Here is a 21,552-nt window from a genome sequence, read left to right as displayed (position 1 = left end):
GCCAGCAGGAAGTGCTGCTTTTTACAGAAGTTTGTCACACTGAGTAAAACATTTAGAATAAAAAGGCAAGAGTCCTACATTTGATTAAAAAATGAAATATTTAGAGCACATACGATTAATCTGTAAGCAAAGACGACATGTATTAATTGAACCATGCGATTAAGTGAGTGAGTTTTGCAGTTAGCCTTTTTTCATTTTACCCTCGAATAGATGGAAGGATCAAGCTTTCGTCGTCAAGGAAATTGTTCATATGTTTATTTATAAATCGGCTCCCGTTTCTCCCACCACGTTGCATTCAGAAGAAGCGGATATTTATGAATGGGAGTGAACGCCGCCGCGTGGCTTTCGTGCCGTGACGAAGTTTGCACCACATCTGCGACATATGAATCAAATGGCGTTCGCGGAGGAAATGTTCAGGAAGCCAAATGTCGAAATAATGTTCTTTTTTTTACCCCGAAATGTGTGTCTGCCTTTCTGAGACACCCCCCTCACACACACACACACAAACACACACACCCTTCCCCCCTCCTCAACGGATGGTACAGTCTCGGTTCATTCATAAAATTCTAGCGGAGCATAAAAGGAGGGGCTTGCATTCTAGTCGTCCAGTTACCTGGCACATACCTGGAGAGAAGACCCGCGCCGATCTGCACGGCGGAACGCCACCGTCATATTTGTCATTGATCAGAACGTGTGTGTGTGTTTTTGTTTTTGTTTTTCCTCGTGGTGTATCACAATAACCTGGCGCCTGACATGGATTCAGTCTCTTCCACCTGCCGGACCGAGGCTGCCGCCGGGACACTTTCCCCGAAGACGTCAGAAGAGGCGAGCTCTCCGGCTTCCTCCTCGGAGAGCGACGCGAAGGTATGACGGGCTCCGGGTGGACATGCGTTCCACATGCAGCCCGCGAGGCGCCGCGTTTACCGGCTGATTGAGCCCCCCTTTTTGTATCGAGGCTTGTTAGCATTCCAGGTGGGGGGAGGGGGAACTGATTGATACCATTTGAATCAACTCGACGGTTTTTTTTAATTATTTATTTATTCATTTTTCTACATCGTTTATTGTATTTTTCATCATTTTGGGATGAGGTCGGCAGTGGGATGGGACGCTGACAATTGAGCCCCGTTTTCCCGGGTTGTTATGATCCCGACGTCCTGGGACCAAATGTGAGCGTGTTGATGCAGCGGTTCATTGAGAAAAAAAATAAATCCATTCAGGAGACTCCACAGCAGCTCTGCGTCAGTGCTGACGTCAGAAACCATGATCAAGTCAAATATTGATCTGAAGGAGGCTATTTTTGGACTGGATGTATTTCAAGAAACTATAGCACACATCCAGCCTGCTCTGTTTTAGTTTCCTAAACATTCGATTTATAGATTTTTGATGATCGTCCCACCAGGATCCACTTAAAGCCACTAACGACATGTGAATACATGAATATCAACACATCTCTATTGTAGTCCTCATTGTCGATTATTTCCTTTTTTCCCCCCTCCCAGGATCTCTGCGAAGACATGAGCATTGAAGACACTCTGTTTGTTCCAACGGTCACTGCAATTTCCTCTACCCCCGATTTCCAGTGGATGGTCCAGCCCACGATTATTACATCTGCCTCCCCGTCTCCGGGCAGCAAGCAAGCCAATGATCCACAAAGCTCTCCCCAGGCGACACCCAAAGTGGGCGGGAATAAGGGCAAAAATGCTGTCAGGAAGGGAAAAGCGGATCAGGTAGGTTGGCTCCGATGAAGCCCACCTGCCATTGGACGGAACAGTCGGGAGCGTAAATTTACACATGTCTGAATGCCGTGTGTGTGCGACGGAGCTATTGTGCACGCTCCTCTGGGGCCGTGTGCCCGGGCTGGGTGCCGTCCTCAAGCCGTCAATTTGTATTCAGGTCACAGTCAAGTCTGCAACAATGGTCTATTTTTAGACGCATTGCAGCGAAACATGCCTCTGCCATTCTGCAGAGGGTGAATTGGCAACATATGCAGCGGATTAAAGGATGAGATGGGCTGGATTCCGCAAGGAAATAACTGAATTCCTTCTCTCCCATCGCAGCTGTCTCCGGAGGAGGAGGAGAAAAAGAGGATAAGGAGGGAGAGGAATAAAATGGCTGCAGCGAAATGTCGCAACAGACGGAGGGAACTGACTGATACGCTGCAAACTGTAAGTAGATGGTGATTTATTTACCCAGCTGCTTGTTTGTGTGTCTTTTGGATGTGGATGATTCTGAACGTACATCTACCCGAAGGAGACGGACGAGCTGGAGGAGGAAAAAGCTGCCCTGGAGACCGAGATAGCCAACCTCCTCAAAGAGAAAGAACGGCTCGAATTCATCCTCGCCACGCACAGGCCGGCGTGCCCCATGTCAGAAGAGCTGGAGTCCCTCTTCCAGGAGCCCGCCGGGTCCCCGGAGCAGCCGGCCGGTCCGGACGAGGGCCGCCTCCCGGAGGACGGTGCCCAGGAAGCGCCCTCGCTCCAGGACTTGGACGTCTCCAGCGATCCGTCGGCGGCCATCTCCGGGAACTCTGACATCTTTCTGTGCGCCAGCGCCGAAATCAACATCTACGACCTGGAGCCCTCCCTGGACGTCAAGGACGGGCCGCTGGGAGGCATGTCACCCGGTCCGGAGGAGAGAACCCCGATGGAGACGGCTCGATCCGTGCCGGACATCGATCTGAGCGGCTCCCTCGGGGTGTCGGACTGGGAGACCCTGTACAAGTCGGTCTCCGGCGACCTGGAGCCGCTCAGCACGCCGGTGGTGACCTCCACCCCGACCTGCGGCAGCTACCTGTCCGTGTTCACGTTCGCGTGTCCCGAGCTGGACTGTCTGTCAGAGGGGCTGGACGGTCATAAAGGCGGCGGGGGCAAGGCCGACTCGGTGGACCTCCTCAACTCCCCGACTCTCCTGGCCTTATAATCGACAGAGGGAGGTGATCTCTGTGATTTTTGTTGTTGTTTTTTTCTGACTCTGAAATGATACGAATGACATGCGTCCCAGTTTGCTGCAAGGGACACACGCGTGCAATGCCATGTGTCTGTGACGAATCCAGTGTGTGAACTTTTCTCCGGATAGCCGACAGAGCGATGTAGCAGAACGCATGTCTTTTAACTTTGAAAGCGGGACTGAAGCAACTGTTGATTTTCACAACGCATGCTGAACAATTCCATATAGTTCTAAAAGCTTACATATATATCTATATCTGATCTGTCACTAGATCGAAGATGTAATGTGGAATTTGATGTATCGGTATGGTTTTGTGTTAATAGCGTATTGATTGCTGTAAATGTTGTATTTACGTATCCATGTTAAGTGCATACCTCAATATCATCAACTGTGGTTTGATCTCGTCGAAAGTTTTCCATGAAAACATCCAGTGCTATATGCTATATATCTTATCAAGATGTAACCTATGATTTATTTTTTTACCTTTTCAGAATTTAACTTATTGTTGGATTAAAAAATAAGTAAAAATGAGCATTGATTGCTTATCTATTCTGCTGAATAATTACAATAAATCTACATTCAAAGTGGAGTTTGTCGTTGGTGTTTGCGATTTGTTTCTAAGAAATAATTTTCTCATCCAGGGGACGTGATCTACGAAATTACATATTTAGAATTCTACAAAGGAAATATAGCATGCTGGGGAAGAGTTGAAAGTGTCAACAAATTGGAATCACTGTATTTTCCAGCATACGTTCCATGTGTTTCCTGAATCCTGTTTTAAATTATGTTTTTTTTAGGCTTTTCATGGTCACGTCGCGGGCCTCGATCCGAGCCACATTCGGTCGTTGCAGTTTGCAGCCTCAGTGTTTCTTTATGGGAGGAGCGGTGCGACTTCCCCACTACTGCCCCCACTATGCAGGCTACTCGCTCACATCCCTGCTTACGTTCGCCTGGCACAGACCTAATTTCCGCATTCCCGAGTCCTCCCAGATCGGGATCACGTTTTTTAAAATCGCGCTGATGCAACGATTTCCACTTTTTAAAATCTACTCTCGACCCTCGGCTGACCAGAAGAAGGGACATTTGTTGCACCTGGGATCAGAGTCAGGTCGGTATACCCAAAACTTCGTGAATCGTCAAAGGCTGAATGTTTTTTTTTTTTCTTCTTCTTCTTCTTCTTCTTCCATGCTGAAGAGCCCATCGGCGCGCGCCACGCGCACGTCACCGCGCGCTGCAGATACAGAATGTCTGCGGCCACGCTCGCATAAAACTGATCCAGTGAGTTGTTCAACATTCAAAGAAGACCTCGCATCCCACCGAGCGTGCCACAGAAATATGATGTTTCTTTTGATGTGTATGTTCTCCTCGTGCATGCGACCACGGCGTGCACACTTGCAGAACAAAATGTTCCTATCTAGACCCCGTGTGCGCGTGTCCATGGAGCTGTGCATTGCTTCTTAAACTGTCTTTAGTAAACGAAAGCAAAATGCGTTTGGAGAAGCGGTAACGGTTTTTTTTATTTTTTTATTTCATTATGTCTGCAGCTCTTTAAAAGAGAAGACAGTTGCGTAAGGTAAATACCGCACTGGAGAAAAAAAAAACTTCCGCTTTCAAGTTGACCAATGGCCTCAGTGTGCACGCTGCAACGCAACGCAGTTCAAGACACACACGGAAATTGCCTGCTCGTGAACTGTCCTGCAGGGTGTTTATTCCACGTGGAAGTGCGTCAACAACTAATTATAATGCAGTCTGCTCGGTGTAAGTTTGATAGTCGGCTTCTGGGACCTTCAGGGGAATAACATAAATTGCACATTGAGCATTTACTTGTGTACCATGCTTGGGAGTCGGTGGTTTTAAAGCAGCATCGGCATAATGCTGTTGCTCAAACTCAACATTCATTTCTAATGCATATCATAACATATCGCATTCATTTAGTCCTGCTCCACTATCCACACGTCATGCCTGTCGTGTGCGGTAAGCCGTGGCCTTTAGCTCGGTCTTTTGGACTTGTTCTTTGGGGAAGTGTGAAAACGCAAAATTATTCCCACGTATGATTCCCCCGTTCTCAGCATTACTGTTTGGTGGATGCCTGATTCCTGTCTATTTGTCGTCACTGCAGTGTGGGCTACAGGTCTTAGATGTTGACCTGGAGATTTGCAGAGCTCTCGAAAGTCATTTCATTACGTCGAGCCATGCAATTTCTTCTTCAACCTTTTCAAATTGAGCAATAAATTATAAGTGGACAGGGTCAATTCTATTTTTCACGCAGCTAAACCAAACAAATACATTTGGCTTCATATTTTACCCCATTCTGCTGAGTTTTGGTTGCTGCATTTTCCTTTCTTTTGGTCTCACGAGGACGAAACAGCGATTATATCTGCAGTTCTCCTTGAAATAAAGAGGAATTTGTCAAGAGTGTGGTTTGCACTCTGTTACTTGTCTCGCTTTTACGCCTGTGGGGATTAAATAAGGCAAAGTCTTGCTAAGATCCCTGGAAATGACTGTGTGTTCATTCCAAAAAAAAGAAGGGCAAATAGTCAAATAGCCTAATGAGAGCAGCCTCAGCATCCGGCTCCCATGACAGACCAGCGATTCATCAGCAAGGCGAGTCGGGCCTGCTGGAGAGGAGCAGTGCACCTCGGGGCACGTGGCTACTCCAAGCTCTGTAACCGGCTGCAGGTCAAATAAAGCCGCTAACGGGTTATTGTAACGCCTCCCTAACAGCTGCGGTCGCGGCCGAGTCTGACGCGATGCCAGGACGAATCCCAGATCCCTCTGTGACAGCGGGCTCCCTGCCCAGCCTGGGCCCCCTGGCTGGGATCTCTGCCACCACGCTGACGGACAAGCTCAAATTCGGCGACTTCCACGAGTTCGGCGCGATGCTGTCGCCTCTGCACTTCCTGGACGGTCTGGGGAGGAGGCCCCTGGTGATCAAAACAGAGGTATGGGACACTACATTGTATCAACACAAAAGGGCTTTTTGAGGCCGTTACTGGGTTTTTTCTTCTCCTAAACGGACTTTGGAACATATTTGTGGGATTTAGGCACAATTGGAAAGGACAAACCAGGAGTTTCAATACTTCAGTATCTGTGAAGTGTGAAGATACCTTTGCAGTTCCACCTTTGTGTTATTCGTTAATCAACAGCTCCACCTAGTGGACATGCAGGGTGCTGTTAAATACACTGCAGGATCTCCTGGACTGACTTGACTGAAATTATAAAAAAGTAAACACATAGTAATGTTCATGTCCTTAATCTCAAACCTCTTTCACCTGCTGGTTTAGAGAGATGAGGAAGACGACAGGAGGAAACAAAGGCGGGAAAAAAACAAAGTGGCCGCGGCGCGATGTCGAAACAAGAAGAAGGAGAGAACGGATTATCTTCAAAATGTGAAAACACACTCCCTTGGTCATCACCTCAAACGTTGTCGCGGAGGGTCGCCCGCATCACCTCCTCCTTTTTATTTCTCTCTCCGTCCTCACGCAGGAATCGGAGCGACTGGAGACGTTGAACTCCGACCTGAAGGCCCAGATCGTGGAGCTGAAGCTGGAGCGACAGCAGCTGATCCTCCTGCTGAACCGGCACCGGCCCACGTGCATCGTCAGGACGGACAGCGCCAAGACGCCGGAGAGCGAGGCCGAGTGACGCCGCCGAAGGACGTGGATCCTGCAGCTGAATCGCATATTCTTTGTCTCTCTCTGGCTCTCACGTTTTTTCTTTCTTTGTGTTTTTTTTCTTCTTTTTGTTGTTGTCATTGTGATCATCAGAGCTCCAGGCACTGTAAGTATGAAGTTAAACAAACACAGTTGTCGACGCGTTACTTTACATTCTATACATTAGTTTGTGTACTATTGAGAAGAGTTTCAGCTCAGAAAGTTATAGTCAAAGGAACTATTTTATTTGTATTCTGGAATTCTTAGAATGTTTAACTGAAGTGCAACTAGAGGAGGGCAAATAGGAAGATCTAATCGATACATTTAGTTTAAATTGCTCATTCAATTCATTAAGGAAATAGTACATTCAATTCTTCCACCCGCAGACAGTTATTTTACTACATAACGGCCTCCACGATTCTTTGCAGTGAATTACTAAACGCATTTAGGTTCTTTTATTCATTTGGTGGCTGAGCGGTCGATGCTTGTGTTTGTTGGTTTTGGCGCAGGCGTCATGTATGCACATATATATGTATCTGTACACATATATATATATATAGATATGGACTGTTTACATTGTACTTTATTTTCTGTTAGCATATTGTTAAGACCAATTGTGTTTTTTTATACTTTTATATATGTTATATAAATATATAAGCACAAAATCCCATTTTGTATTTCCTTAAGAAATAAATATTTAGTTTTGTTTTTTCCTTGGATTTATTCGAGTCCTGCACATTTGAAATCATTATTGTTTTCATAACCCAACTTAGTTGAACGGCGCCATCTGGTGGCCTGGAGCATCTCGACCCGACTCAACCTGTGCATCGACATTAAGTCACACTTTTGTTACTGTTCTGTGCAGGAACTAATGTAACATTTTAGCTGTTGTTCCTCTTCATTATCTCACTTTACCCTCAGGATCATTTCTGACAGGGAGGTTTTCATGGATCTGCTGAGGGAACGCTTTGTTCCAGCAGTTTGATAGAAATTATAACCGCGGAAAAGACGAGGTGATTTATTATTTGTCTAATGAAGCATATTTAATGTTTGACCTTATTCCCTTCACTTCATGTCGTGTTCATTTTGCAACCATTTCAAATGACTTATTTTTACTTTATCGTTTATTAAATGAACTAGGGGAACAATAGTGTAATATAATACTTTTATGCGATCAGATTGGGTATTTAATTCACATTTGACCCAGATAAAAGTATAATAACAAGCTACTTACAGGAAAACCAGCTACCAACAAGGCCCACTTTGTTCTCTACTTGGAGAAAGATTATAATCAGAAAATATGACGGAAAAAAGTTACATCATACATTTTCATATGGAGTCAGTTTGTTTATTTTACATGTCATGTGTTTGTCTTATCTGTTGACTGACTGACCCCCCTCCCCCCCCCCCCCCCCCCCCCACACACACACACACACACACACACACTTATCATCTCAGAAGCTGGGTGGAGTAAAAGTCGGGTCCACTAGTATTGTGTAATACAGAGGATTTGTCAGACAGCTCAAGTATTAAATCAACTCGTGGCGAGCCGGTCAGTGCTTTGGAATGACGTCTAAAGTTATCGAATTCCTTTTGGTTCACTAGTTCTTTTGAACCAAGTGAGCAAGTGTTTCCCCTTACCCGCTGCCCCTTTTGTGATTGAATTAGTTCACTCTGACCGTTTTCCTTTGAAATAACTAAACTACGCCGGTCGCGGAGGACTTCACCTTCCAACTACGCGCGCTCGTTTTAAATCGACGCGTAAAATGGGGAAAGACGCGCCGGCCACGCGCCAAAGGAGCGATGCCAAGGACAACGACGCGCGTCCCGCGGCGCCGGGTCCGGGAGCCCTGGAGCACATCGAATGCGGCAGCATCCCGAACGGCGACGGGCGCTCCGCGGCCGCGACGCGCCTCTACAAGAAGCGCTGGGTGATCGTGTGCCTGTTCAGCGCGTACTCGCTGAGCAACGCGTACCAATGGATCCAGTACGGCATCATCAGCAACATCCTCATGAGGTTCTACGACGTGGACGGCTTCGCCATCGACTGGCTGTCCATGATCTTCATGCTCACCTACATCCCGTTCATCTTCCCGGTCACCTGGCTGCTGGATAAGAAAGGGCTGCGCGTGACCGCTCTGCTGGCCAACGCGCTCAACTTCTCCGGGACGTGGATCAAGGTGGCCAGCGCCAAGTCCAACTTGTTCTGGTTGACCATGCTCGGGCAGTTTGTAAGTTCGCTTGCCCAGGTCTTCATCCTCGGGATGCCGTCCAGCCTGGCGTCGGTGTGGTTCGGCGCGGACGAGGTCTCCACCGCCTGCTCTATTGGAGTTTTTGGGAATCAGGCGAGTTAATCAAATTACACTTAAGCTTATGGCTTGACCTCTCAGGGAAAACTTGTTGCAATTCATTTCTTTGTTTCTTGCGCTGATACCAAGAGAAAACAGGAAACTAATCTAGTCACTAAACAAATATAGTGATTAATATATTGAATTGTTCATGATCATAAAATGTTGAGTTATAGCGCTGTTAATGGTCCACATTTATCTCTAATGCGAAGCATCATGCTTATTTAAACTCTGACAAGGCGACCAGGTGTCTTTGTTTATTGGCAAATTTAAGGTGAACCCGAGCCTGAAGGAGTGTCCGGGTATATGTGTGTGTGCGTGTGAGTGTGCGTGCGTGCGTTTCTGCAACAAACAAAAAAATACACTCGTGAGTTGGGTATTTTTATTAGCTGTATATCATATTATTGGATTTTAATAGTTAAATAAATGTATAGTTCCAGTGCGTTGGCCCCAACCAAATATTACGCATTATTGATGAGGTACAAAAGAAAGTAAGCTGTGCTGTGTGAATCTTTGTGAAATGTCCAATATTTACCGCTTTTTGGGCGTTGACATTTTTATTGATTAAATATTGGAGAAACAAAGATGTGAAATGTCTCTTTGGTGAAGCTGCTGTACAGACATTGGAAAATTGGCCCAACTCTGGTTTTCTGCAAGAAGTCACATTCAAAAGGTTTCGTTTTTATACTATCTAGTGTTATTATAATCAGATATGTATACTTATATAGAAAAGTTGTCTTTAACCTCCCAAATCGTCTCGGAGTGAAGGTGACATCACGGATTCTTTGTTTTGAGGGCGGGTGCCAAAGACAATGTCAGGTGACGCGCACAGTTACGCCGGTTTCGTCCGCAGGTCACGTGCTCGCCGTTTTGAAGCATGCCGTCGAGTGCGTTCGTGCTGCCGCGCGTCAGGTATGGGAAACTTCTACAAACTGTATATCACAATATCAGAAGATACGACCCTGGCTGAAGGGGCGTTATTTCAGAGGGTCACGTGTTCACACCTCGTCATCGCACTTGGTGTTGGTAACTCAATTTATAGTTCTAAATACCGAGAGTGTTTTTTAGATACGGCTTCCTGGGAGTGTTGGACCGTCGGGTGATCTGCTGTGATTAAGCGTGTTGTTGCGCTGTTTTTGTGTGTTTTGTTGATAGAATTAAGGGGTTGATCGCCATTGCCAACAGAGCCAATCTCGGCTAAACACCTTTCCCTCCCGCTAAAGCTGCTGAAACATGATCGCATTCCACATCGGAACAAGAACAGTGAGAAGTCCTTCGGGCTGCAGTTTAAATTGCTTTAGAGTTGTGAGTCTCCGCCTCTTCCCTTCACTCCTTCCATCGTTGGATGTGCTCCATGCCGTCACAGGTGCAGCAGCTGGAGGCTGAATTCAGTGCTTTGTGTGTACGTATAAATATGCTTTGGATAACTAAAATCAAAATGGTAGAGTTGCGTCATGTTGCGTTAGTATTATTTAGTTAAAGTGAGGCACATTAAAGTAAGGGTCATTTACAGTCAGACAGATAACGTTTTGTTAGATCAGTGAAATCATTTGCAATTTTGATTAATCTACTCGTTTTTCTTCATCCATCGATTTGAAGACAGATGTTGAAGAAATACTGAAATTTCTGGAACCCAAGGTGACGTGGCTTTATAAAACTAGGCTGATCGCCTCCGCCCTCGTCACTTATACTTGAGTTATGGCCCAACCCAATTTTTGTGAGGTCCACCTTTAACCTTTTCCCACAAGATCCTAATAAATCCCCCAGTGGTCATTGCTTTTGTTGTTGTAGCTGGTGTTGACTGGAGTACATGCAAAGCAACACAATTTTTTTTTTTCTTCAGAATTTGCTAAAGATTTTTTCTCATACTGGGAAAACTATGGATGCAAAACCTGAACATGGACGACTTTCGGAGCTTGCGAGACTGTTAATTCCATTGATATATTAACTCAACAATCAGTAGCAATTACATGGCTACATGGTCTCTGATACCTCTGAACACTTCCGCCTGTCCTGAACTCACCTATTTCCCCTCCTGCAGCCAAATCCCGCCCTGTCTTAAAAAAGGAAGATTACAAAAAATAAAGCGACAGAGAGAACGTCTGCAAGTGCGTTACGTGCACAGCCTTTGTTTTCCCAGCATGTGAGGCACTAGTTTCATTCATTTTATCTTGACTGTTTTTTGATCAATGCACTGTGATTTAGCATTACCCTCAAGGGACTTTAGCTCCTCTGTGCTTATCTATGTAGGTTTGTGTGTGTGTGGTCATGTGCCTAACTTAATGACTTTGGTCTCTTGGACCGTCTGACTGTATATCCGGTTTGAAATGAGTAGTGAAGCTCATCACATGACCGAAAAGGCCAGGTCAGCTATTTAACTGTTGTGATCAGAGCTTTCAAACGCTTCTCGAAATCTACACCCCAGATCGACCTCCGCATACTTTAGCAACAGCTGGTGATCTGCCTATGACCAGGACGGTCAGGTAAACCGCCACAGTGTCCAGAGAGCCGACCCACAAGAAAACAAAAATGTTTGCTCTTCCCTCTAGTTGATAAGTTCTGGATGAACCTGAGGCTTCAGTGGGAGGAAGATGAGTTCTTTGGATGAATCCTCTGACGAGTGGATGGACGGCGCTGGGGAGGATGGAGACAATGGTTGGTCTCCACAAAGAAAACAGAGTAACGGTTTGGGGGAATACAGACGGCTGCCTCTGGCAGACAGCACCGACGCCTCGGAGCCTTCGCCGCTGGGCGCCCCACGGCTCCTCCCACCGGCGGAGACCAGGTTGTACAAGCGGCGATGGGTCATGCTGCTCATCTTCAGCGGCTTCTCCGCGAGCAACGCCCTGATGTGGCTGCAGTACGGCATCATCGACAACATCTTCCTGCGCTTCTACGGCATCGGCGCCCTGGCCATCGACTGGCTGTCCATGGTCTTCCTCCTCACCTACGTCGCCCTCTTCCTGCCCGCCACGTGGGTGCTCAACAACCGGGGCGTCAGGGAGGTCGTGGTGGCGGCGGCGGCCTTCAACTGCATAGGGGCCTGGATCAAGACGGGCACGGCCACCCCCAGCATGTTCGCCATGACCTTCTTCGGCCAGTTCGTGTGTTCGGTGGCCACTGTTTACATGGGCATCCCGTCCAGACTTGCATCCTTGTGGTTTGGGGAGCGGGAGGTGTCCACCGCCTGTTCTGTTGCTGTTCTCGGAACCCAGGTGTGTGTCTGTTGGGCTCAAAACATCTTTGGCGGGGTGTGAAGGGTGTTGTTTACTTCTCGGGTTGGTGTTAAGAGAACTCGTTTGAGTGTGTCAGGTGCAGAGGAAGACTGAAAGAGAGCTCTATCGTCTTTGGTGATGGGTTAAAATAGGCTGGGAAGGAAGGGGAGAATGGGTTTGGTTATCACATTCAAGGGGAATCGGGGGTGGGCCCAAGGCATCTCCGAATATTACACACAAAGAGGGTGTGACGACCAATCCCGTTCTCGCCTACATGTCATGTTATTTCAGTGTCTGGCATGTGTGAATGTGTGAGTACGTCTGCCTGTTTACGGGAATTCTGTCGCGTCCTTCTTGACTCAACAAAGCAAATCGCTCTCTGGCCGGTGCTTCAGCTTCCATCAGCGGAGCGGATCTAAGAGAAGCAGAAACGAGCTCTCAAAACACATCGGCATTGTTGGTATCAGTTTAGTCGAAAAGTCAAATTCAGTCAGCTTGTGAAATTATTAACTCTAAGAAAAATCTAAATTGCTTGAAAATGTGGAAGCAGTGAGCAAATTTCCATGTCGGCCAATACAGGCTTATTATAAATTATAAAAAATCTTCCACTTCTCACGCTTGCAGTAGGGTAGTCAGGCAAGGCAACTGGTGTTTGTGGTATGGACTTTACCAAACTGGGAGTGAGAAGTGTAGCTCTGACTTCTTTAAAATCGTCATCTCTAAACGGTTCCTCACAATGCAACACAGGCAAACTGCACACGCATGATCGTTCCTATGTACCTGGGCTATATATGGATGCCTTGTGATGGCACCGTGGCCTTTAACCTATAAACATGGACCATCAAAAGGCGTCGTACCCCCCCCGATGCTCTTGAACCTCTGAACATAACATGTTGTTTTTTTCAATTGTCCTCTCTCGCCTGTGTTCCACCAAACACTGCATACCGGCCATTGTCACGCATGTTCTTGTTTTGTTCATAAGTCAAACCCCCTGCCGCTGAGGATAAAAGGACACATTGTTGTTGATGTTTACTTGCTCACCACGTCTTTATTCCTTTGGCAGGTCTTTGACAAACAAACCGATCGAAAGGTTAGCCAGAAGTAACTTCATAAGAGGTCTTTTATTTGGACAAGTTCTCCAGCTGCTCTTCTTATCCAAGATGCACATAAATAAGTAACACAGTGGCTTTTCTTTGCATCCGATATGGGACAGTGATACCCAACAATGACTGCTCAAGTAGCAAAGCTTAATTTGTGTCTGTATGCTATACCGCAGATGCTAACGGATGCATGTCGGTTATTCACGGTGGCTTTCACTTTTCCAACAGACTGAAGGGATTTTTCCTTTTTTCTGTGCTTGGTGCTCCCATTGCTGTTTCTATATGCCGTGTCACTCTTTGCACTTTTCCTTCTCCCCCCTCTCGTCGAATGCGTGGGGACAGCTCATATACACTCACGTTGGGAAAGTTTAGTAGCAGTTGGTTAGCTTAGCTTAGCATCGGTTAGCTTAGCTCAGCATTGAGACAGAATGCTTTTACACTTTACATTCTTTACACTACATTCATCTTTACAGATTACATAAATAAGATATTATGTTATCGTGATCTTTAAGAGATGCTGATGGCTTTGTGGGTTTATTTCATTTTGACTGAACCGGGCCAAGTGTTTAACTGTTTTACAGTCTTTACGGCAAGCTAATCAACTTGTTTCTGAAAATTATCCTCCCCTTTCATACATTTTGAATGTAGTCACTACACATGGGAAATACCCATTATTTATTATTGATCTGTTTACAACAGGCATCCCTCACAGAAATGATTGTGGCAAGCTAGTCAGACGTGAACTTTTCTTTTATTAAGGTAGGGTAAAAAAAAAAAAAGCCTTTTTCCTTTTTAGTCACTCAAATGCTCTCCCCTCATGCAATGATGTTTTGTCCGCTGGCGGCGCCGAGTTATTTAAACGAAAACAAATGTTTGTGCCTCTCACACCGACAGCTGGGTATCGCCGTTGGCTTCCTGCTTCCACCCATCCTCGTGCCCAATGTGGATGATGTGGAGGAGCTGGCGTCCCACATCCGAATCATGTTCTACATCAGCGCAGGAGTCGCCACCTTCATCTTTGTCCTTGTGATCTTCGGTAAGATGACTGCCCAGGTCGCAGGCTCGTAGAGGGGGGGGAGGGGGCGCTGTCAAGGTTCACTCGGGCAGAAATAGCTCACCCTTCAATGTCACAGAACTCCCACAGCCATGGTTGTGAAAATATACAAAGCAAAGTGGCATCCGGACCCTGTGGGCTTTCTAGTAGTAGTCGGACTGTGACAAAGCGACCTCACCTTCTTTGTCCCACAGCATTGCTAACAGCATTTTTAGTTTAAATTGTAATGGTATTTTTAAGTGATTTCCTGGATGGACTTTTTGCAACATCAGGGTTTATTGTTCAACACAACAATTTCCTTCATTTCTATATAATGGAGCAGTTACATTGGGCCCCTCAGGCAGCACGGCTGGAGAGCTCTGTCCCTGAGATGTGCTTTCTACCGAAAACTCAACAGCATCGCAGTGCACTGGATGAGCAGCTGCAGTAATTGCTGTAATGGTTCACCTTTTGATGAGATGCGTGTAGACACAATGTGAAATGCATGCAGGAACTCCGCTAGTCCTGCAAGTGTTTTAAGAAGCCATCTCCCTGGTCAGCTCTGTCAAATCCAAAACACATACTTTCTGGGCTTACAACAAGACACACACACACCTGTTTGTTTGGCGTGTTTCTACCGGCCAATGAGAGAATCACAAGCAGCTATGCGAAGGAACACCGAAGGAAGTCTGTTTGTCTTCTAGTGTTTCAGGAGAAGCCAGAGATCCCTCCGACTCAGGCGCAGGCTCAGTCCAGGAACATCCCTCCCGGCGAGTACTCGTACGTGGCCTCGATCTTGAGCCTGCTGCGCAACAAGCCCTTCATGCTCCTGGTGCTCAGCTATGGTGGGTCGGTCCTGCTGCATACATGCATGTTTAGAACTGCAACTTATGATGAATCTATGGTTTATTCTTTTGAGTAATTATCCGAGGTCAATGTCAGGCAAACTCTTCCAAAATGTCAAAATATCTATTTTTCCACCAAAAATCCAATAATAATAAAGAAAAATGACCTCACATTTGAAAACCATAACAGGTAGATGCTTCTCATTTTTCATGACTAGTTGATGACAATTACTTCCAGCAGAGATCCTTTCATTACTTTCTATAAATTAAATTCTAAATCATAGATAGAATCAACAAGATATTAAAAGAAGAAAACTAGGTGAGTGCATTCACATGACACCTCTTTGTCATAATGATGTTTTGATTAAATCACTGCAACATGCATTTCATGCACACTGCCACCATCTTACTTTTTTACTTTTTGCAATACCAAGGTGAAAGCTATCCATGTAAAAGCCTCAAAATCGATGTCTTCAGATGGAGCCACCACTTTCATATTTGTCTTGATCAGCTGGTGTTCAGAGGATGGGCCATCGTTACACATTGACCTCTAGTGCACTAAACATGTTTATCATTGATTTGAAAGACTTGAGAGACACTTTAATTCTGCCTTTAAGGTCACTAATGTGGCCATGTTAATGCTTTACATCAAAAAAGCTGTAAATCTGTTGCCTGAACATGCCTGAACAATGTTATTTTAAGGTGATCCAGTATGAATTAATGAATGAATTTGCATGCTTTGAGCCAGGAAAGTCTCCCAAGGCTGTAATGTGGTGACTTGATGTGTGAAGTTGTCAGCTGTGTTTTGGGGGGGCAGCATGAGGTCCCATCTGCAACCCCCTTCCTTTCCCTACAGGTCTTCTCCAAATAGACAGTTACTAATTTACTTTTGTTGTCTGCAGGGCTCAACGTTGGCTGCTTCTATTCTATTTCCACACTGTTGAATCGGATGATCATTGAACACTACCCAGTGAGTCAAGGCGTGTCTGCTCTATAATATGCCACTTTCTTTTTTACTTTATTCCCCGCTAGATTAGCGCTTACTTCTTTCTTTGTCCTATGTGTTGCTCTTTTTCTTATCTCCTCAACCGTTTTGTCCTGCCATATAGTACTTGTGTCAATAATGCTGGCATGTTGACATTCGTAGGGTTTTCTTTGACACCGCTTAAAAAGCTGCCACTGGAGATCACCCTGCGGGTCTGATTTTAGAGCCTCCAGGACAAGATCACCACAAATGTCCGAGAGGCCTCATATGCTCTGTAAAACCGTAACAGTTATTTTTTTTTCTCTCAGGGTGAAGAGGTGAATGCTGGGAGAATTGGTCTGACTATTGTTGTTGCTGGCATGGCAGGGTCCCTCATATGTGGCATTTGGCTGGACAGGACCAAAACATACAAGTAAGATGTTTCTATATAACTCTTTTACTATTGATCATTTCACTTTGGAGCAGAAAAGCTGCCAAACTGATCAGTGCATACCCAAAAATCATCAAATTGGCATATGAATTTGTCAGCAATCAAAAATAATTGTGTAACAAAATGAATAAAACCGCTGAGGAAAGACGTCCTTTTTTCCTCTTCTTTATTCATTTCAAAACATGGGATCCTTGCATAGATGTCTCTCAAACCATCCATTTACATGGAGGCGACCAATGGAATCCGTGCCCACTTTTAACAACAGTGGACTCCGGCGGAACTGAGTTTTATGCGTGATGTCGCTCTCCGCTTATCTGAACTGACAGGCTTTACTCTGCTGCTCATCTCAAGCCCCCCACATTTAAACATGGAGCATACTAATCATTCCATCCTAAAAGTGGAGAAATCCAATGGGTATCTGATTATTATTATTGTTCTTATTTTTGTCTTGATTTAGCTAAACTTGAACCCTTTTCCAACAGAATGATTCCACTGATTTTCAGCAGTTTTCCGCGTGTCAGATACTGGGTACAAGTGGTGGAAATGTGTGGATGATGCCCCTGTGCGAAATCAATCTCTTGTGATTAAGTATTTATCACTAACTACAATATATAGAAAATTACAGAAAACAAGTTGTAAGTACAGCCAGAAGTCCAATGACTCTGCTGAAAAGGGACAGAGTTCCCAGAGAGCACCAAAGTCTGACCAAGCTTCTGGTGCAAAGAGAATCTATAATACACATCAGAGAGGGAAACCGGTGTGGAGCAATGCACCCCCCCCCCCCTCTCCCCCCAACCCTCCTTAGTGTGGCCGAAGACAATCATTGTTTGAAAGACAGAAGACAGTAAAACGCTACCTTTGTGAATCAGTGTGGTCCAGAATGTGGGTCACTAAGTTAATGAGAGAGGACACAGAGTTAAGGGAGAGGTCACTGAGTTAATGAGAGACTTATAGTGTGCATAAGATTAACTCCCACCCCCCCCCCAACACTACTCAGCCTTCAGGGTCCTGGCATGCAAACTATTATGATACGAAAGAGAAATCCTCGGCCCTCAGATTCCTTACATGCAGTCAGGAGGATGCTTAGCTGTCAAAGCAGTCCGGCCCCAGATTTACCTTGTTGACCCCTGCGGGCCTATTGTCCCGCGTGGGAGAGAGAGAGAGAGAGAAAGGACTGTGTTATATTAACAACAATATTTTGCAGCATTATCTTACGCGTGGTTGTACGAGGGTAAGCCTGTTTGAGCTGAAGGCCCTGGGTCACTACTGGTCTTTAGTGGCTCTGGAATATTAGGATTTCATATTATATTATATATATATAAGTGCTCTAGTTTTACTTTTTGAGATTACTGTAAAAATAAATATTCTTATCTTATCTTTTTCTTTCTCATCTCGTCTAGTTATAGAAACGAAGGATATTTGTAGACATTAAACCGGCTGTATCAAGATATGTATTACACACATTAAATGCTTTGGACACTTGGAACGATGCACGTTAAGTGTAGAGCAGAAGAGCCACCGGCTTGTGGGACTGTCCCAGTCCTCCCAGTTTAACTCTGGGGGAAAAAGAAAAGAAAAAAAAAACTTTTTTTAATGATTTAGTCAGCAAATACCACATGGGATCAATACTCAATAAACCCCAGTGTTCCCAGGGAACAGCTTTTAGTTCAGAATTTTCATAATACACACGGATTATTATTAAGTATTTAACTAGCGAACAGCAGCCATGTCACAATTAATTAAGGTAAAAGTCAAATGAGATCACAACAGATTTCACAGGCGATAGTCTGTGTGTGTTCCTGTGTTTGAGGGTCGGTCAGGTCGCCGGAGCGCTTTTCAAACCGCGTTCCTCTCGTGTCTTCTCAGACAAACCACCTTGGCCGTTTATCTCTTCTCTCTGATCGGGATGCTGGTCTACACCTTCACCCTCAACCTGGGCCACCTGTGGGTGGTGTTTGTCACTGCGGGAGTTTTAGGGTAAGTGGCCATGACCGATAAATGACCACAGGGGGGCCGTAAACGTTTCCAGCCGGGATTTGACAAGTCACTTGTTTTCTCCATCAGAAATAATTTAATAATTTAAAATCTCGATTTTTCTACAGAATTTTGTCATGGCAAGAAAGCAATTTTAATGCTCCTTGGATCTCTCAGTCCTTGTGCTTTATCCCTACAATTATTGCTATTTGTGGTAAGCTGATTAAGCCCATAACTGGTTTCGATAGAGATTCCTGTCTGCCTTTCTATCTTTAACCCAGGACAAAAAGTATTATACAGTGATACTCTAGATTTGTGTTTTTTTTTTTTTTTGAAAACTTCTGTGGATGTATTCCATGTATGCATTTTAGTCTTTCCTTTAATTCGACCTGCACTATCTGCAGCTTCTTCATGACGGGATATCTGCCTCTGGGCTTTGAGTTTGCAGTAGAGCTGACATATCCGGAGTCAGAGGGAACCTCGTCTGGACTGCTTAACTGTTCGGCTCAGGTCAGGGTCGGGCAGCAGAGGTTAACACACACACAAGACCCAATACAAAATGTGTCGGTTTGGGGCTGTAACTGTGTTTTTTTTTAAATTCTAATTTCAGATCTTTGGAATCATTTTCACCATCTGCCAAGGGAAGATTATTGATAAATGGGGCACCTTTGCAGGAAACATCTTCCTGTGCATCTTCCTGCTGATAGGAACAGCACTGACAGGTACAAAATGAACTCCTCCTCTGTTCCTCCAGCATCCTGTGGTGACGACACAGAAATACTCGTGAACAATGAACTTGTATCAGCAACCGTAGATGCGAGTTAGATACACTTTTAAAGCATGGTGTCTTTTAGAGGTGGAGAACGACTTTCTAACCCTGTCGTCTGTTTGGTAGGAAAAAGTCTCTCCCTAGTGGCAGAACAAAGAATCCCCAGAAACCAATGAATGGGAAGGTCAATGCTCTTTATTAAACAAAAACAAGTGGTGTTTTAAAATTCCTTTACGTTTCCTTCCATACGTCATTACTTTTATTAGCGGTAGATTCACATTGCCACACAAAAAATGTTATGTTTACTGAACTGAAACATGCAAATCATCACTTTGAAAAGCAGGTACTTGTTACAGTTTTGTATAGAATTTTGATTACTAATTTCAAAGATGATAAAATGTGAGAAAAAGTTTGAGGAGGTAGAACTGAGATGCAGTGATTAGGGCTCTGCAACCAAAAATGCAATTGCAAAATGATTTGTGAGATTAGAAATAATAATAATAATTATTATTATGATGATGATTCTCCTTTCCATTGAAAGCTAAAGTGATAATGGTTGTAGACCATGTTGCAATAATTTATTTTGATAGAAGGTGATTATTAAATGAACACGATTACCTACATTTCGCTATTCCTCTTCCTATAGCTCTAGTTTTAATTATTAATATTAATTTCACACAGACCGCGTTAATGAACCAAGTGTTTCCTTCCCCCCCCCCGCATCACAGGCTTTATCAAGTCGGACCTCCGACGGCAGAAAGCCAACCTTCTGAACGCTGAGGCGCAGACAGTGAATTCAGAGGTGAGATCTTCGCCTCCCTTTTGGAGCAGCAACGCGTTGGGAGGCCGCTCTGGGCTCAATGCTCTCTGACTGGTTCATCTGTAGTCCTCACACTGCAGTGCACCGCTGCAAGCATGCGCGAGAGTGAACGCGGTGGTTGCACTGGTGCACTGTGGGGAAACTTCTAAAAAAGCCATCCTCTGTAATATTGTGATGGCTGCAATGATTCGTTTGTGCCCTCTGATTTGTCTTCTGTCCTCGTCCTTTTACAGAAAGCGACGGCTGATCTGGAAGGAGCCGTCGTGAAAGAGGGGAAGTTCTAAGGAGGACAGACTGTAAACGACACTATGACGGATAAAAAGAGAAACACCGACACGCAAACACGTTACAAAGCGCACATGGCCATGGAGAGAAGAGGGCTGCTGTGAAGTGTGAGCACAAGTCGAGTGAATCACACTGAGCAGCCCTCTGTGAGACCTTAAGAAGCAGCAGGCCTGCTTTACATCGGATATATTACATATTATGTATTGATTCACACGAACATCCCAAGTGCAACTTAACTCTTCCCAAAAAAAAAAGCACACGTTGATCCTTGCACAAAGAACCTCAATGGTTGAAACCCTTAAACAGAATAATCTGTTTAAACATTAAGTTTATCCAATGTTTGCATTATGCACGGCCACTTGACTAAACTTAACTTGGTCCTTAGCTTTTACCGTCCGCCTCTGGTGTTCTGTGTATCTAACGAGCAATATTAAAAATGTGAACGTTCCTTAACATAATGTGGAACTGTGTTGCGTCCCCCCCCCCCCCCCATCATCAGATCAACAAGTCGTATGATCTCTGCCTGTCCTTCAGGATCAGACGTTGTTCTTTTGTACACTGCTGATTATGAAATCTAATGGATGCTGTGCATCTGACTACACTTTTTTTGGAAGGTCAGTTTGGTCCTTGTTTTGCTGTAAGTGATCTCACATTTGTTCATACGCGTCTGGATAAACATGAGAGAGCGTCTGGAACAAGTGTTTGTATGTGTAATACTACTGAGCTTGTAAAAGTGTTAATTATAAATGTAGTCCATGCCGCGTAACCAGTGTAGTTTGTCATAAACCTGTTTTACTTGATGTGTTGTGGCAAGTTGTCTAGTGGTTTTCCTCCGCTATAATGAATGTTGGGAGTGTGTTTTTAAGAGGTGCCAGTTATTCTTTCAGTTGCATTTTACAGTGCTATAAAATAAGAATCCACATCCCCTGATTTTTTTTGTTCTAATTTGACTGTATACACCGTGTAGTATTTTCTATGACAACAGGAAAATGAAGTAAAAAAAAAAATAATTGGATTAAAAACCATGAATCAAGACTAAATTGAGTTTGTGTCCTATACCCAACTGCAAGAAAAATGTGCCACTTTAGTCTGTATTTATCTTTAGTTGCCTTCTGCATCTGGTTCTTTCAGCCAAATATAGTCTATATT

General features: G+C 44.8%; 3 protein-coding genes across 8 annotated transcripts; all 3 read left to right on the top strand.

Annotated features, from left to right (window-relative positions):
* The first annotated feature begins 605 nt into the window (after positions 1-605).
* On the top strand, positions 606-3,535 carry fosaa (v-fos FBJ murine osteosarcoma viral oncogene homolog Aa). The gene is made up of 4 exons (XM_037486883.2): positions 606-864; positions 1,500-1,727; positions 2,058-2,165; positions 2,251-3,535. Exons 1-4 carry the CDS (start codon positions 754-756, stop codon positions 2,917-2,919), a joined length of 1,116 nt encoding a protein of 371 aa, XP_037342780.2. The 5' UTR covers positions 606-753; the 3' UTR covers positions 2,920-3,535.
* A 329-nt stretch (positions 3,536-3,864) lies between these two features.
* LOC119227802 (jun dimerization protein 2-like) lies at positions 3,865-7,992 on the top strand. Of its 3 annotated transcripts, XR_005121396.2 has the most exons (5): positions 3,865-4,054; positions 5,671-5,888; positions 6,231-6,335; positions 6,433-6,726; positions 7,521-7,992. XR_005121396.2 is itself a non-coding variant. In XM_037486900.2 (4 exons), the coding sequence occupies exons 1-4, from the start codon at positions 3,967-3,969 to the stop codon at positions 6,589-6,591; spliced, it is 570 nt and encodes a 189-aa protein (XP_037342797.2). In that variant the 5' UTR covers positions 3,865-3,966; the 3' UTR covers positions 6,592-6,901. The 3 variants fall into 3 exon arrangements, 2 of the variants coding, with proteins under 2 accessions (XP_037342797.2, XP_037342799.1); XM_037486900.2 differs by lacking the exon at positions 7,521-7,992 and having other exon boundaries at positions 6,433-6,901; XM_037486902.2 differs by lacking the exons at positions 3,865-4,054; positions 7,521-7,992 and adding an exon at positions 4,065-4,224 and having other exon boundaries at positions 6,433-6,901.
* A 55-nt stretch (positions 7,993-8,047) lies between these two features.
* Positions 8,048-21,413, top strand: flvcr2a (FLVCR choline and putative heme transporter 2a). 4 transcript variants are annotated; one of them, XM_037486894.2, is made up of 10 exons: positions 8,951-9,859; positions 11,497-12,162; positions 14,157-14,298; positions 15,000-15,140; positions 16,043-16,110; positions 16,434-16,537; positions 18,422-18,532; positions 18,934-19,039; positions 19,140-19,251; positions 20,027-21,413. In XM_037486894.2, the coding sequence occupies exons 2-10, from the start codon at positions 11,539-11,541 to the stop codon at positions 20,167-20,169; spliced, it is 1,551 nt and encodes a 516-aa protein (XP_037342791.2). In that variant the 5' UTR covers positions 8,951-9,859; positions 11,497-11,538; the 3' UTR covers positions 20,170-21,413. The 4 variants fall into 4 exon arrangements, with proteins under 4 accessions (XP_037342793.2, XP_037342791.2, XP_037342792.2 ...); XM_037486895.2 differs by having other exon boundaries at positions 8,951-12,162; positions 20,027-20,100; positions 20,352-21,413; XM_037486896.2 differs by lacking the exons at positions 8,951-9,859; positions 11,497-12,162 and adding an exon at positions 8,048-8,944.
* Positions 21,414-21,552: the final 139 nt, after the last annotated feature.

The sequence above is a fragment of the Pungitius pungitius genome, chromosome 14 (assembly GCF_949316345.1).
Source record: "Pungitius pungitius chromosome 14, fPunPun2.1, whole genome shotgun sequence".
NCBI classification, from domain to species: domain Eukaryota; kingdom Metazoa; phylum Chordata; class Actinopteri; order Perciformes; family Gasterosteidae; genus Pungitius; species Pungitius pungitius.
Note: the sequence above shows the minus strand (reverse complement) of the source record. Positions and strands in the feature narration are given on the sequence as shown.